The sequence below is a fragment of the Atractosteus spatula genome, chromosome 21 (assembly GCF_055471065.1).
Source record: "Atractosteus spatula isolate fAtrSpa1 chromosome 21, fAtrSpa1.hap1, whole genome shotgun sequence".
In the NCBI taxonomy this organism is placed as follows: domain Eukaryota; kingdom Metazoa; phylum Chordata; class Actinopteri; order Semionotiformes; family Lepisosteidae; genus Atractosteus; species Atractosteus spatula.
The window spans coordinates 11,193,969-11,209,524 of NC_142726.1; the positions used below are offsets into that span (position 1 = coordinate 11,193,969).

At 35.8% G+C, this 15,556-nt stretch overlaps 1 protein-coding gene across 1 annotated transcript; it reads left to right on the forward strand.

The window, feature by feature from the left end:
* Positions 1–5,442: 5,442 nt before the first annotated feature.
* dnaja2a (DnaJ heat shock protein family (Hsp40) member A2a) lies at positions 5,443–15,490 on the forward strand. The gene is made up of 9 exons (XM_088938570.1): positions 5,443–5,609; positions 8,790–8,849; positions 9,637–9,860; positions 10,182–10,262; positions 10,656–10,789; positions 10,964–11,160; positions 12,070–12,214; positions 12,374–12,501; positions 12,697–15,490. The coding sequence occupies exons 1-9, from the start codon at positions 5,532–5,534 to the stop codon at positions 12,883–12,885; spliced, it is 1,236 nt and encodes a 411-aa protein (XP_088794696.1). The 5' UTR covers positions 5,443–5,531; the 3' UTR covers positions 12,886–15,490.
* The last annotated feature ends 66 nt before the right edge of the window (positions 15,491–15,556 follow it).

Consider the following 15,556-nt stretch of genomic DNA (forward strand, 5'->3'; position numbering starts at 1 on the left):
TTCAGAGGAAAGAGTGCCACCTACTGATCACCAGCATGACTTTCAACAGCAACCTGGTTTTCTATAGAAATCTGATCTCAGGTCAATTGCATCACAGTTTTAGACTCAACCTTGCTTAGCTTCTGAAATCTGAACAGATCAGGATACATGCTGGTATTGCTCCTGTAATGTTTTGCAAATACGTAGATAAATAAAAATGTACTGTACATACATTTCGAAAGTTTCTTTTAAAGTGTGTCAATTTCTAGGAAGTTATATCCTAATACAAAAAACAGAGAATTAAAAATATCATTTAATGGAATGCACTTACTTCCTTTCAGGTATACTCTATTTGAATTAAATGTTAGTATATAGCATTATTGTCTGCAGTGGGAGTTTTGACATAAAATATTAGGCATTTTATTTAATAGCTTCCTCTATTTGTTATTTTATTTTAGACTTGTCGTATGCCATTAACATGCTAGAGATGACCACATTTTATTATGAAATCAGCAAACCTGATCTTTGTTTTTTAACAGAGGATTAGTACTGCATTTAAAAGATTTCTTATATATTCTAATATATAACATTTTTTAAAATAAAATTCAATAAACTTATAAAAGAGGTAAAAAAGTAGTTCTAAGAGATATAGGGATTTTCAGGAACTGAGTGTCATTTAAGAGTGAGCTGTATTTCAGTACAGTCGTTGATTTGTGCATTTCACCCCCATGCTTGATTTGCTTTCAGTGATCCTGTTGAGATGTCGTTAAACATCATAACAAAGTCTTTGATATTGCATTCTATTTGAATCTAAAAAAATCCCAATCCAAAAAGTTTAAAGTAGAGACTTACTTGATGAAACTAGCACCCATTCTGAGTTTAAAAGCAGTCAGCTATCAGTCCTGTGAGTGAAGAGGTGCACTCACAGAAAAGGCAGAGAAGAGCAGGCTCTTAATTTTACTCCTCATTCAAAGAGTTTCATAGCACATTTGACTTTTTAAAGCTTTCTAGTCTATCCCAGGGTATACACACACACTTACAGTGGGACAATTTAGAAATGACAATTCTCCTGGAGAGCATGCCTTTGGACCTTTAACTGGAGAACCCAGGAAACATTAAATTCAACATACTGAACAGCATGGACACAACATTCAATCTCCGCACAAGAAGACAACCCAGGCCAGAATGAAACCCAGCACCCAGGGGTGGTGAGATGGCAGTGCTGATTACCATTCCACTTTAATGCCCAGAAATGCCTTAATGTAAGAAAATAAGTACATAATTTTAGAGGTCTTCATATGGCAATAAAAATGGTCCTTTAATGTTCCCAGATTGTGATTACCAATGGACTAGTCTGAAGGTCTCCACTCGGTAATAACATTTTTAGGTTCTTTTGTGACAAAAAGGAGAGAATTCCTATTAAATTCTGTCCTTATTGAGGAAGAAAATGTGTGGAAGTGTTGAGACTAAGCCTGTGGACTAAACTAAATCATCGTGGTGTTAGGTATTTGTCTTGATTCCCTGCTTTAAGCACGAGTGTTTGATAAGCGCACATACAGTATAGAGCTTATCTACATTGACACAATGATGAAAAGTAAACATTCTACTCTCAGTTATCATAACAAATTTCTAACTTCTCTGTTTATTTTAACCAACATTTTCACAGTTGTATCTATACTACATGGAGTGTTAATTAATTGTATTTAGAGTTTTCTCTACCAGCTATTAGATCCTCCAGCAGCCTAGAAAATTGTTCTTGTGTTCAAGTGTTGCTTCAGTGGTTTGCAGCAGTTGCTCTATGTAACTGCAGAGTTAGGTTCATTTTTCCAAAATGTGATTTCCTTTAATAATATATTCAACTAAACAAAATATGGCATGGCCCTACAGAATGGAGGTGACAATCATTTCTATGTCATTTCTACACATTTTGACTTCATGTAGCCTGAAAATAACAACAGGAAATCAGGGAACAACAGGGAATCAGAGAGGATCACATCCCAAAAATGATTTCGGTTTATGGTTAAGAAAGTATCGAGTGCTTGCCCAGGTTATGTTGCAGGTGCCCTTTTTAACTCTTATAACTCTTAATTCAGCGCCATCCACACTGATATGATTGACATGGCTCATCTACAATGTCTTTACCTCCTTATTGCTTTAATATACAATTACCTGTCTTTTTAATAGTAAACTTTCAAATATTACATTCTGTAACTTTTATCTTCTTCACCCTTCAGTCCTTTAGAACAATTTCATACAGAACTGCACACGAAAAATGTACTACTGTACTCAGTTACTGGATTCTGTATTTCCAATACCAGAAAAAAATGCATTGAAGAGAAAAATGTAAAAATGACTTCACAGGGAAGTTGAATCATTTGTATTCTCATTTTATTTATGTCAAGTATTGTTTCTGATGAGTTTGACAATAAATAGTACACAGAAATTACATGTAGCTTTTTTCCTATAAACATTATCTCAACAAAATCTATTGATCCTAGGCCAGGAGAGCAACAATACATCATTCCCTTATCACTTGTTTTTATTGTACATCTGGAGCTGTGCTGATAGAAAAAGTGTACCTTCCTGTTTAACCTTCAGGAACTCACGATGCACTGCATGATTAGGCTACTAAACTGAGCAACAGAATGAACCCCTCAGCCCAAAGCTTGACAGAACAGACTTGATGTGATACTGTATAAAAGCCCATAAAAAAATACCGCTGAGTGTGAATGTATTTTCTATTTTTCAGAGGGGTTTATTAAAAAGCATACCTTTTTAAGGAGTTCTAATTTAATCTCTAAGTTTAATTATGAATGAATCCTTTGAGGTTACAGTTTATTTAAGTGAGCTTTCACCTGTAATGCCTGACACCTAATGAATGGAACCTGCACTTTCACTTTTTATTACAGTACATCAAATATTTGTACTCTGCTCTTTAAGTAATAAGTATAAATTGCAAGCAAAAGTGCGCTGACTATTTTTCTGGAGGAGTCCATTCTAAAAAACTGACTGTAGAAAATGTAATTGATGGGCATATTGGTTTCTGTGGTTTTCCAATCAGCAGTCCAAATCCCTGTACTTTATTTTTGCTAAAAACAGTGACATGTTTCTTTTGGTGCTCAAAATATATATCATAGTCAAACCTCATGGGAAAGACAGAAGCTAATTTATTTTTTTAAAAACTGCTAATGAAAATGTGATACTGTAGACTATAAGGATAGGGGATGTAAATAAACTGGTAGAGTATTCTCAAATTCAGTAACTGGTGCATGTAACATTAAGAAGGGTATGATAAAAATTGTCTTACAAGCTAAAACAATCTTAAAATTGACTTAGCACTACTGAAAAAATATCTTATTGTTCTAGAAAGCCTGTCTCTCTGTACACAAACACTAATATATGCGACTAATTAGTTATTTTATTTTCTTGCTTAATCTAACGAGGCATGCGCTGACTAGTCACTTATTCCTTAATTAGCATAAATTGTGTCACTTATTTCTATATTAAGAGATCACATTAAGCTGCAAAAAACTGAATCATTTACTGTCACCTTTTAGTACAATTACTTTCAGCTGTGATGAGATCTGTTACTTTAAGTCAGCTTTGACTACATCAAAGTTTAAAGTTTGCAGTACTTAGTTTGTCTTTTGTGTCACAAACAGCATTATGAAAGAAAAATATTTTATCTTAATATTATGGAAAGGTAAAGGATCATTTCTTCCAAATCAAGAATACATTCAGAAATAAGCCATTTCATTATACACTTACACCTGTGTATGTTTATATCTGTGTATACAAAAAGCTCTTTTGTCAACATTCATTTCAGTGAGATTCTAATATGATTTGTCCCCTAATGTAAATTGCTTTAAAAAAAACATTGACAGAATCAGGACTTTGTCAGTCATTTAAAGCATTTCTCAGTAAATCAAACAGGTTCTCATTTCACTTGAAGTAGTGCTTCCAGAATTGCACTTCTAATGTAATTTACCAGTACTGATAATGTGTTTGCTTATACACTTTTCAAATCTGCTGGGTTATATACTTTGACTATTAAATCAGTGTGTAGGCACTGTTTAGTAAACTTAATATAAAATATTGTTTTACATTATACTGAGTATTTATCCTAGATTTACTTTCAGGAGTGGATTTATGCTTTCTTTAGATGTGCAGGTGGATTTATAACTACAATATGTCACAGTTTGACAGGTGCATGTACTGTACAGTTAAACTAATTTCTCAAGTGGAAATTCAATCAAGTAATGAAAATAAGGATAGCATTAGAACAAAGTTAAAAGTTCCTAGAAACTGATCACAGTTTTGTACTTATCCTGCCTAAAATGTGAAAATAACTAGTACAACCAACTATTTCTTTTTAAGTCAATAGATGTTTTAATGTGAAAAATTTTACCAATGGGTAAGACAAATTAAAAACTGCATGCTCACATTGTACTATCACTTATCACTGACCAGCTTGGAGAGTACTAAGAACATTTTATATTGATGATCATTTTAGTCTTTATGACTAAATGAGGCAGAGCCTGCTAATTGTTAATTTATTACAGGCAACAAAACCACTTTTCATTTGGACTAATTGGCACGATCCTTAAAATATGAACATTATAAACGTTACAGATGAGAGCAGAACACCATTTAAGTCATCTCGTTCATCAGGCTGTAGAAGTTTAATGACCTCAGAAATCCATCACAATTTTCTGCATGTTCTCAGAGACTCAACATCCACAATATGAATTTAGTTTGTTCCTCTGTGGAAAAGTGTTTCGTGCTCCAAGTCTTTGCAATAGGTGCACATAATTTCAATTCATGCTCTTTAGTCATGATCACTATGTTGAGCAAGAAGGAAAGGATTGTGTAACATTCTCAGTCGTTTCTATATAACATTTAGACTAAATACACAGTACTGAGTCAGTGCCAGAGTATTTTCCTGGGGCATACTTATCTACAAACATGGTGATATATTCCACCACATTCCAATTCTAGAGCAACAACAGTAAAAGGAACTCTTGTGTTTTATAGTCAATTATATTTCATTATTCAAAACGTTAGACCTCTTTAAAGATCAAAACTGTATGCATGGAAATAATAAATAGTACCCAGTTGGGATTTACGTGCTGCGTTGCTTCGTTTACAATAAGAATAATCAATGGTTTTTAAACATCTTTCTATTTTAAGTCCGAAAATCATAAAAGTATATCATGCCAAATACAGAAACCTTTTAAGGACTTTTGTCGACAAGGAATACACTGGAAAAAAAAAACAGCGTGTATCTTGCGCTGTTTTTATTCACACGATTATCAAGCGCTTCCACCTATGCCATGAACATGAATTTCTAAGGACCGAAGCAATGCCCAGCTCCCACCTCGTCCCGCACTTCTGTGCCTCTCCAGGCTCCGTCATCGATCACGTGAGACAACTGCACACAAGTGACGCAGGAACCGGTAGGTTAAAGTTGACTCGTTGCGCGTGACGTTTCCGGCCGGCTCCTCTTTCTCTCCTCCGCTTCCCCTGCAGAAGGTCCTTCTCTGAGCTCCATCATGGCGAACGCCGTTGATACTAAACTCTACGACATCCTCGGGGTGCCCCCCAGTGCTTCTGAAAACGAGCTGAAAAAGGTACAAGGGAAAAGGAGTATTAAGTGTGTTCGCTGGTGTCGGTTACCTTAGCGTCGCAAACTGCGGGGAAGTCTTTTGGAAGAAGGAAGCGGGGGGTTGATAAATGTGGCCTAGCATTATCCATATCCATTGTAAGACACTACCGGGCCCAACTGAAAAAAGAAACAAACTCACTGCCGGGCTATTTTGTGATCATCTTCTTTATTTATGTGCAACACTGCTTTGTCATTCAATCCGGCGTTACCTTTCTGTGAGTTGTGGTTTCACATCGCTTTATTTGAATTCCGTGTAAGGTTGTTGCCTTTGAAGAGGAAAGGTGGTCACAATAAGTTAATCGAAACGAGGCTCGATTTTTTTTATTTTTTTTAAGGTTGGTTTTCATTTTAGGTAAAACTGTTGAACCAAAACTGCTGGGAACGACAGGTCTTCTCAGAGGAGGGGAATGATTTTAAGTAGACGTAAACAAATGCTGGACTCTTTTTTTTTTTATTTATAAAACTCGTTAATGGTTGATAAGCCGCTGTAAGTTGGTGATTAAAATCTTCTACGTTTATTTTCGTCGTTTCATTATCTGCGATTTTGACATGAAAATATTCGGTTGATACCGTGCGGCCGTCTGCTTCTCTCTCTTTTATATACGTTTTTGGGCCATAAATATTCAGAGAGCCGCTTATTTCTATACGAAGGGCGTGAGAAATCACAAATTATACTAAAAAAAAAGCCGGTTAAAAATTACGTCGTTATGAGAGCTGTGAAACAGTCGTTTAAATTCTACCCCATTTTTCGAAGTGGTGTTCTCCTGCCCATGGAAGCCTACCTTAGTATTCTGGTTTTACTTCCTGTGAATCCCACGAAGGGGGAAATTGTAGGAATGTGCAAATTATCTAAGTGGATCCTTATAGCATTTTTCTGGACTTTTCACGCAAGCACTTGACAGGTAATGGGTACTCCCCTCCACCATCACCAAAGTGTAGCCCCCACCTGGATGATGCAATGGCAGCCAGAGTGCGCCACTACGCTCACCACACATCAGATATCACTAGGGAAGAGAGCAGAGTAATGAGGCCAATTCATAGATGGGAATTATCATAGGGAGGCTGTGATTGGTAAAGGCTGGGGGTATTATTTGGCAAGGACACCAGGGTTAACACCCCTACTCTTTTTGAGAAATGTGATTTTTAATTACCTCGGTTTTACTTCTCATCCAAAGGTCAGGACATTTTTACAATATAGTGTACCCATCCTTTAACTGTGGCATTAGGATCCTCACAGACTGCAGGATGAGTGCTCCCTAGTGGTCCCACTAACATCTCTTCCAGTAGCAACCTTCGCTTTCCTGGAAGGTATTGCATCCAGGTACTGGCCAGCATCACACCTGCTTGGCTACAGTGGATTGTCAATTGTGAGTTGCAGGGTGATACAACTGCTGGCTATATTCTGACCTATCTAGATTTTACTTTAGTTTTACAAAGTTGCATTTGACATTGGTTGAAGATTACAGTACTTTAAATGAGGGTTTATATTGAACCTATTGGTCCTTATTTTCTTTTTCAAATATGGTAGCCTCTGTATTCATAACCTTTCCAGGGATATTTGACTACTGTAGTATTTTGCATAGGCTGTATTTAAAGTCTGCTTTCTTCAGTCGGTACCGCAATTTGTCATCAGTCTCTAGCAGAACATTTAAGACCTTTATGCTTTATTTTAACATGACACAGGCTATTGTAAAATCCACTTGCAGCCAAGCTTAATCTTCTAGGCACCAATTTGTGTTTGGAATATCTTGGGAATCACTCTACCAGCTCTACCTAGGACACTACTATGCTACAAGAGAATGCAAAACTGCATTGACACTGAATGTAATTCTGTTCTTGATGATGAAGGGGATGCCATTCCTTATCAACATGAAATTATTTTTGTGTTAATCATATCACTAAATTGATTGTCTAAAATCTGTTTCCATGGAATCACATTGTTTAGTGCCATTTGGAGGTCGTCATTTGGCAAGTGTTTATGATGCCATGGAATTCTGCCACAGACTCCAGATTAAGGGGGTCAAGCTTTAAAGGAGTTTTGTCCTGGTCATCGTTGAGGGTTTTTGTATGATACACAATTGTTGCCTTTGGCTGTGAATTAACAAACACGGTCACCAAACCAATTTTCTGAACACACTTTCAGGTATAGCTATCGTCTTCCTGACCGACCATAAATTCTTGATGGAGACAAGTTAAAAGAGTGGTCTCTTCTAGATATTTTTATAAAGTTAAGGTAAATCACTTAATTTGGATCTTAAGAAAATTATTAATTTCTCCATGATGTGGTATTTAGTGGTTCTGTGCTCATTGTGTTCTTTAACACCTGGTGGCAATTAGCATGACTTCCAGAAGCATCTATAAACTTTGAGGCTTAAGGTAGCTATTAGATGACTGAAACATTATCAGTACATTTGATTTTGGGTTTTCAGAAATGAATTCAGTAATTCAAGTTTAAAAATCTTAATGTACTTTTGTTAATTCATGTATGAATACTTAATCTTATTTCTAGCTATGAAATCAGATCAATTGGTCCCTAGTGAGTACATTGAGCTAAAGTCATGCCAGTTGAATTAATTTTTGAATTTTACTTATGACAATGTACATTTGTGTATTTCTGGTTTCCGGTATTCAGTCAGTAAGACTACTGTCACTTTGATTTCCCTGATCTCTTGGTTGCTCAGTAGGTTGGAAAGTCTTAAATGTCTAATTGAGCAAGTAATTAGATTAAGTTGGTATTTCTTCAGATGTAGAAAAATGCTGAAAACACCTAAAACCCTTGAGAAATGGATTTTGATATTCATGTTGTAGATAAGGGTTCTGTACCAGTCAGGAATACCTTTTGTGCTTTAAAGGCCTTAAGCAATATATGCAGTATGATCTAACCAAGCGTACTGACAATGTTTTATTTTTGGAACATCTGTTTGCAGATGTTTAAAAATATTTGCAGTGTTATCTCAGAAAATGTCATGAGCACAGTAAGACTAACTCCTGCGAAAACATAGCATATTATTTGTGTTGGGTCACAGGGTTAACATTATTGCGTATGTTTATCTGAGGATATCGGCCCATGTTTCTTAGATTTGTGTGGTTTAATCCAAGTATAGTGACTCGCAAACTAAAATTGTTTCTTATATTCTTCCTTTAGGCATACCGCAAGTTAGCAAAAGAATACCATCCTGATAAGAATCCAAATGCTGGAGATAAGGTAAGGAGAAGAGTTTTTACATGCGAACTGCTTGATGGAAACTATTTGAAACTTCCCTAAAAGTATGATTTTGTAAAATCTAAAGAACGTTAACAGGGTGTTGCAAAGCTGTACTAAGTAAATGTGTAAAGTATGATGTCTTGTGGAACACTTTCATGTACAAAAAATGGTACATCATACATTTTTTGTGTATAAGGTCTTTAAGACGTATAATTTTTCATTTTTAAATGCAGTTTTTTTGGAAGTGCTTGTTTTTTTATTAACGACGTTGCACCGATTGCCTCCTTCATCACACCGATCTCAGATTGTAATCATGATAATGGCTAATGCCTTTTAATATGGAGTGGTCATGTGTTGTAGATTTTAAATGCATCTTGAATATAGGCATTATCAAGACTTTCTTGTTGGTTGTATGATCCAAAAAATTTCAGACAATCGCATTGAGTTGAAAGCATTTTTGGGGGGGAAGTAAGTTTTACATTGTTATTGTGCATTATGGACATCACTGAAAAAAGTCTGCTGGTTTAGTAATCCCTAAAGAAAAGTGAGGGTAACTGGCCACATATTAACACTTGTGCATATTGGTAGTTTTAGATTAGTTTGTCATAGTTACAAAAAGTTAAAAAAATTTAAAAATCTTTTTAATACCAGTCATTTTGTGGAGGAATATAAATAAGGCTTCATAAGACCTTAGTGTATTCGACTACTTATTTTTAATGTTAGCAAACATTGTGCAGTACTGTGACCTGTTATTCTGACAGCCTGTCCATGCTTTTGTTTTATGCAGTTTAAAGAAATAAGCTTTGCCTATGAAGTACTGTCCAACCCAGAGAAGAGAGAACTGTATGACAGATATGGAGAACAGGGGCTGCGGGAAGGTGGTGGAGGAGGTGGTGGAATGGATGACATCTTCTCTCACATTTTTGGAGGTGGTCTCTTTGGGTTTATGGGTGGTCAAAGCAGGAACCGAAATGGAAGACGAAGAGGTGAAGATATGGTTCATCCGCTCAAGTAAGTTGGTGCCTTTTATAATTACAAAGAGCCATTTTAATGCTCCACCTTTTGTTTAACATCTATGTTCCTCTTTATTAAGAGATGATATAGAAATTTCATGAAAAGGTTCTGTGCTTCCTTCAGAATGAGAGAACCTGTAGCTTGTATTTTTCACTGATGGGCACCCCAATACTCTAAGATGGTTGATACACTCTTAATGAAAAAATAATCCTGCAAGTTAGTCAAAAGATGTTAGTTGCCACAAGACATCATTCTGTAGAACCATGCTCTTAAGCATTTTTCTAGTGGTAAAATTATTTTTTTGCTTCCGTTTTCAAGAGTTTCCTTGGAAGATCTCTACAATGGGAAGACGACAAAATTACAACTAAGCAAGAATGTTCTTTGTAGTGGCTGCAACGGGTAAGTGCAACAAAATTTGCTGCATTTTTTCTTCCATCTCTGGCTTCTTATGTAAGATGTAAGTGTTTAATAGGTGAATTTTTGGACATGACTAAATTGGATCATGTATTTACATTAACTAAATCAGGGCTGACTTAAAAACATTAAAGGGGTTTGTTGTATATGTTGAGAAATTCTTCTGAACAAGTTTATCAGTGCTCTAATTTTCACGCTATTAGCAAGTTTCCTAACCCTCAATCTATTGAGCATACACTTGTCTTAATATAGTTGTGTACTTCTTAGGTTTCAGACTTAAGGAAATTGCTGCTGAGGTCCACGCTTTTGCCAACTGTTGTAGGTTGTAGAGAAGTCATTTAAAAGAAGTCTACAATTGTCTCTTGTTTTTTCATACAGCCAGGGTGGAAAAACGGGAGCTGTCCAGAAGTGTGTGGCTTGCAGGGGCCGTGGTATGCGTGTCATGATCAGACAGTTAGCTCCAGGCATGGTCCAACAGATGCAGTCAGTTTGTTCTGATTGTAATGGAGAAGGTAAGTTTTGTTTGACAGAATTATTACCACATATGGAAAAGACAACATTCTCTAACCCTGACTTTGTTGTGATCCTAAAGATGGTATTCCTGAAATACCATATTTACACATTTGTGAATCCTGTGTTATTTTAAAATATCTAAAAGCATTTTTGCATCCTGTTTTTTTGTTCAGGTGAGGTTATTAATGAAAAGGATCGCTGTAAAAAATGTGAGGGTAAGAAAGTTGTCAAGGAAGTAAAAATCCTGGAAGTTCATGTAGACAAAGGCATGAAACATGGACAGAAGATTACTTTCGGTGGAGAAGCTGACCAGGCACCTGGTGTGGAACCTGGAGACATTGTCCTTATACTACAGGAGAAGGAGCATGACGTAAGGCTGATGGATTAGTTCAATAGAGTTTGGAATGCGTACATCAAATAAAGTGAGATATAAGTTGAGTTTGAGAATTGTGATTTCAAGTGCCCTACATATGGATTTTGTGAAATAAAATTTTAGGAATTATACTTGTAACAGTAAGCAAATATTTATACGAAAGGCCACAGTTACAGGCTTACCCAAAGGTCAGTTTTTTGTGCTAATTATAGTTTGCTGGTTTATATTTTAGAACAGTCTGATTAGCATCATTGGTTAATCCAGATATAATCAAATATAAAGTTCAGTCTTTAGTTGCTTTACCTTATAAGCTATCCACTATTTTTGTACTTCAGGCATTATCAAGTAACTGTGCAGTCTTTGTATTAAAGTGTTAAATTTCAAATCCACTGTTTTATTTTATATATTTTTCCATTTCAAAAGGCTAAGTAAGCTCAATCACAATAGTGCTGTTTGATTCTTCCCATTTAGATTTGTAATTATAAGGCCATCTGCCCCCTTTTTGCATGAAATCCCCTTGGAAATAGACAGCCTCTATCGCTAGAGCAGCATTATGCGTTAATACACTTTTAGATGTAATCCAGTAACTATTTCACAAGTTTGGCCTAGATGCACTCCATTGCTGCATATTTTAAAATGTGGCAGGTTTCAGCACACCCTTTGCAAATACTTGTCACTTAATGTTCTTTAAATAACTCTTTAAAAGCACATGTTTTTGGCATTTTGTATTGACTTCAAGTGTAAACAATTGTGTAGTGTGTACAGGTATTGCATGATGCTGTGATTAATAGTGTCTAAAATTAATCACCTTATTAAATGTATTTCCTGACACTTCAGAAAAAAACATAGGTACCTAAACCTTAAATATTTTAGGAATCATTACTAAAATGTTTTTTCTTTCTTTAGATATTTAGGAGAGAAGGCAATGACTTGCACATGACCCATAAGATTGGCCTTGTTGAAGCACTTTGTGGATTCCAGTTCACATTGAAACACTTAGATGGAAGGCAGATTGTCGTCAAATACCCTGCTGGAAAAGTTATTGAGCCAGGTATATATTTGAGTAGCCTGCTTGTCAACTTCAGTTTAAGTTTTAATGTATAATTTCAAGATATTTCAATTTAAATTGTAACATAGTATATTTTTTACTTTTGTTTAAATGTGCTTATGCACAAAACGTTTTCTAAACTTCCATATTGATTTGTTTTAGGCTCAATCCGTGTGGTGCGGGGTGAAGGCATGCCACAGTACCGTAACCCTTTTGAGAAGGGTGATCTGTATATTAAATTTGATGTGCAGTTTCCCGACAACAACTGGATCAGTCCAGAAAAAATGACGGTAAACTTTTCCAAATAACTTGTAGTTTTCAATATGTTTAAAGGGAATGTGTATTAAAATGGATACGTAAGCTTCTGATTATTTATGTTCAGAAATACAAAATGATGAATATGAATGTGTTCTTCACGTCTTAAGCTCAAATTTGAGGCTTTTTGTAAAGCATTACAGTAGGTCTTTTTTTTTACATTCTTTTAGGAACTGGAGGATTTACTCCCTGCTAGAGCCGAAGCCCCCAGTGTTTGTGGAGAAATGGAAGAAGTCGATCTTCAGGATTATGATGTGAAACATGGATCATCAGGAGGGCACAGGCGTGAAGCTTACAATGACAGCTCTGATGAAGAAAGTGGGCATCATGGCCCAGGGGTACAGTGTGCCCATCAGTAAACACATGAGAAAACTAAGTTGCACAGAAGGGTGTGGTTTCAGATTTTTTCTGGGTTGGATTTGCCATGTTTTCCTGTGAACAATCCAGATTGGATCTAAGGTCATTTCTTTCTGCTCTATGTGTAACTTACATTTTGTCATAGTATTTACAGAGTTAATATAAACTAACCATAAATGCAGATGTTTTGCCTCAAACTCAGAACTTTGTCACAGAGATTTGAGAAGGGGAGAGAAATCCTTTAAAAAGAAACAAATGTTCATTACCACAATTTTAGGTTTCTGTCTGTATTTGTATCTGTGCTTGATTTTTATGAGTTTCTTTGTAGATTTTTATTTTCTCTTTTCTTTCTGTGTATTTTAAAATTGAAAAACCTTGTGTACAAAAGTGTCATTAAGCTTTGTATTGGCTGCAGTCACACAAGCTGCTATTCTAAAATAGAATAAACAATTCCATAGCCTGTATCTGTCTTTAACCCAGGTGCATGTTAGAAAGCATTGGTTTTCTGCACTGATGAGCAAGATAGAAAAGCCCTTAAGACGTAAAAATAGGGGATACCAGTTGTCGGTGTTTTACTTCTGTGAAAGAAAAGTTTCTGAAGTTGATAAATAAAATATTCTTCAAAATCTTCTGCGTAGCAGAGCATGTCATTTGAGAAGTCAATTAAGTCTTCATTGAACAGGATATTGAAGTCTCAAGTCTGTTGTTTGTGTAGGCTGTATAACTGCATAACATTACGGAGCATTGCTCCACCAGCTATAAGCGAAATGAATCCCAATTTTGTTTTAAAATGTCTGCAAATAAATCTACATGTTTAAATGGTGCCGATGGAAAACCTAGTCAGGGCCAAATTGCTTTCCTGAATATCAGTCAAGCAGACTTTTGCCCAGCAAGTGACTAAGAGGGTTTTAATTGGAACTGCTGTTAGGCAAAATCTCTACAAGAAAGAAATTTGATGAAGTTGATTTTTGATTGGTATAGAGGTTGTCCTTTTAGAAAATTGCTTGACAGAAGAACGAGAGTTAAAGTCTGGTTAGAGCCTTGTCATAGCTTTACATAGTTAAGTCACTCACAATGTTTGTCAGTCTAGGTTATGGGAAAATTGTGGTCTTTATTTTGGGAATGATTGTAATTTTATTTCTGCTTCTGCATTTTATGGGGTTTGTAAGTGGTATGAACCTGATACCTATCCTGGAGTTTCAGAACTTCCCTACTTCAACTGTTAACTGAAATAAGTGTCTAAGTAAAAACATGGATGCTTGTTAGGGAATTATCATACCTATTATCATAAGTGATTAGTTAAGGACATTTTTGCAAGACCACAAATTTAAATAGCAAGTTAGTTGACACTACTGTATGTAGTTGGAAGTAATGTACTATGGTGGTATTCTTGACTCCAAGGACAGCATAATGTCTAATCAAGCAAGTTTAGTTACATGCATCAATTACCAGAGGTGATTTAATAGCCCAGTTGGAATGAAAGCCAGACAACTGTTCCACCAAGACCAGGAATAAGAACTGCTCTTCTTGAGATTTAAAAATAAATTTAGAGATTCTCAATCTGACTGGTTTTTGTTCAAACTGAGCTCTACTATAGCTTTGTTTACACAGTTTTTTGACTAATTTGCTTGTTTAGACTTTTGGTTTACCCTGCAGTTAAATCCTGTATTTTTAAAGATACTCAACTTGTTTGCTTTTTCCATCTAAACAGGTGGTAAATTTTAACCCTGATGAACCAAACAGATGGGAATGACAATAGGTAAGCTGTCAAACTGATACAGGGTTGGTAATTACAAATTCAGTCTTGAGAGCAGAAGCCAAATTTTATAATATGCCCCATATTGTAGAAAAATTAATGAAGCTGACAAGAGTGTGACTCGAGCAGGAAACGGGACCACAGTCTACTGCACCCAGGGTTGGTACCACTGCTCTAGAACTTTGATTTCTCTTGCACCACTATAAAGAAGTTAGTGTGCACATTGTATTCCAATTAAATAGACTGGATGGATAAGGTGTACATTGTTTAACAAAGTGTAGCCTTCATACAAAGAATCCTCTGTGTACTGTGGTTGCTTGCCTTCTGTTTAGTACAAAGGTTGTCATGTAAATCAACAGTAGCCTGGCCTGGTCTTGTAGATCCACAACCTAACAGATTACAGGTAATCCTTAGCTCAATTTGTAATGATTCATTATAGGTCAATCTACTACAGAATGACTGTTCAAATGCTACAGCCTGCTGCTATTTTAATTTGCCATGATTTCTTATCTAGACCTGCTTAAGTGGTCAAATCAATATTTTCCATGTATTCCTAAAGTGATCATTTAAGGGTGATCGTGCTAGATTGTGGCTTTTCAGGACAAGAGTTGACCATTGACTTTCAAGGTAATTTTAAAGCTCTATCATCATTACATGGAATTTCCTTCCCCCATCATGACATAACTTTGTGGCAGAGTTACTGAGCCAATCATGATGAAAGATTAACCTAAAAAACTGCGGAACATATTTTGCATTTATCCGAACTGTAGAAGCCTGTTTAGAAAATCTTGTAATTAAAATATTCAGTCTCGATGCACATGTTTACTTGTACAATAAAATGTGTTATGTCAGCTTCAGGTATTTAACTTTTTTTTTGCTATCTACAATCTTTCTCTGTGTACATAGCTGTTATTGAG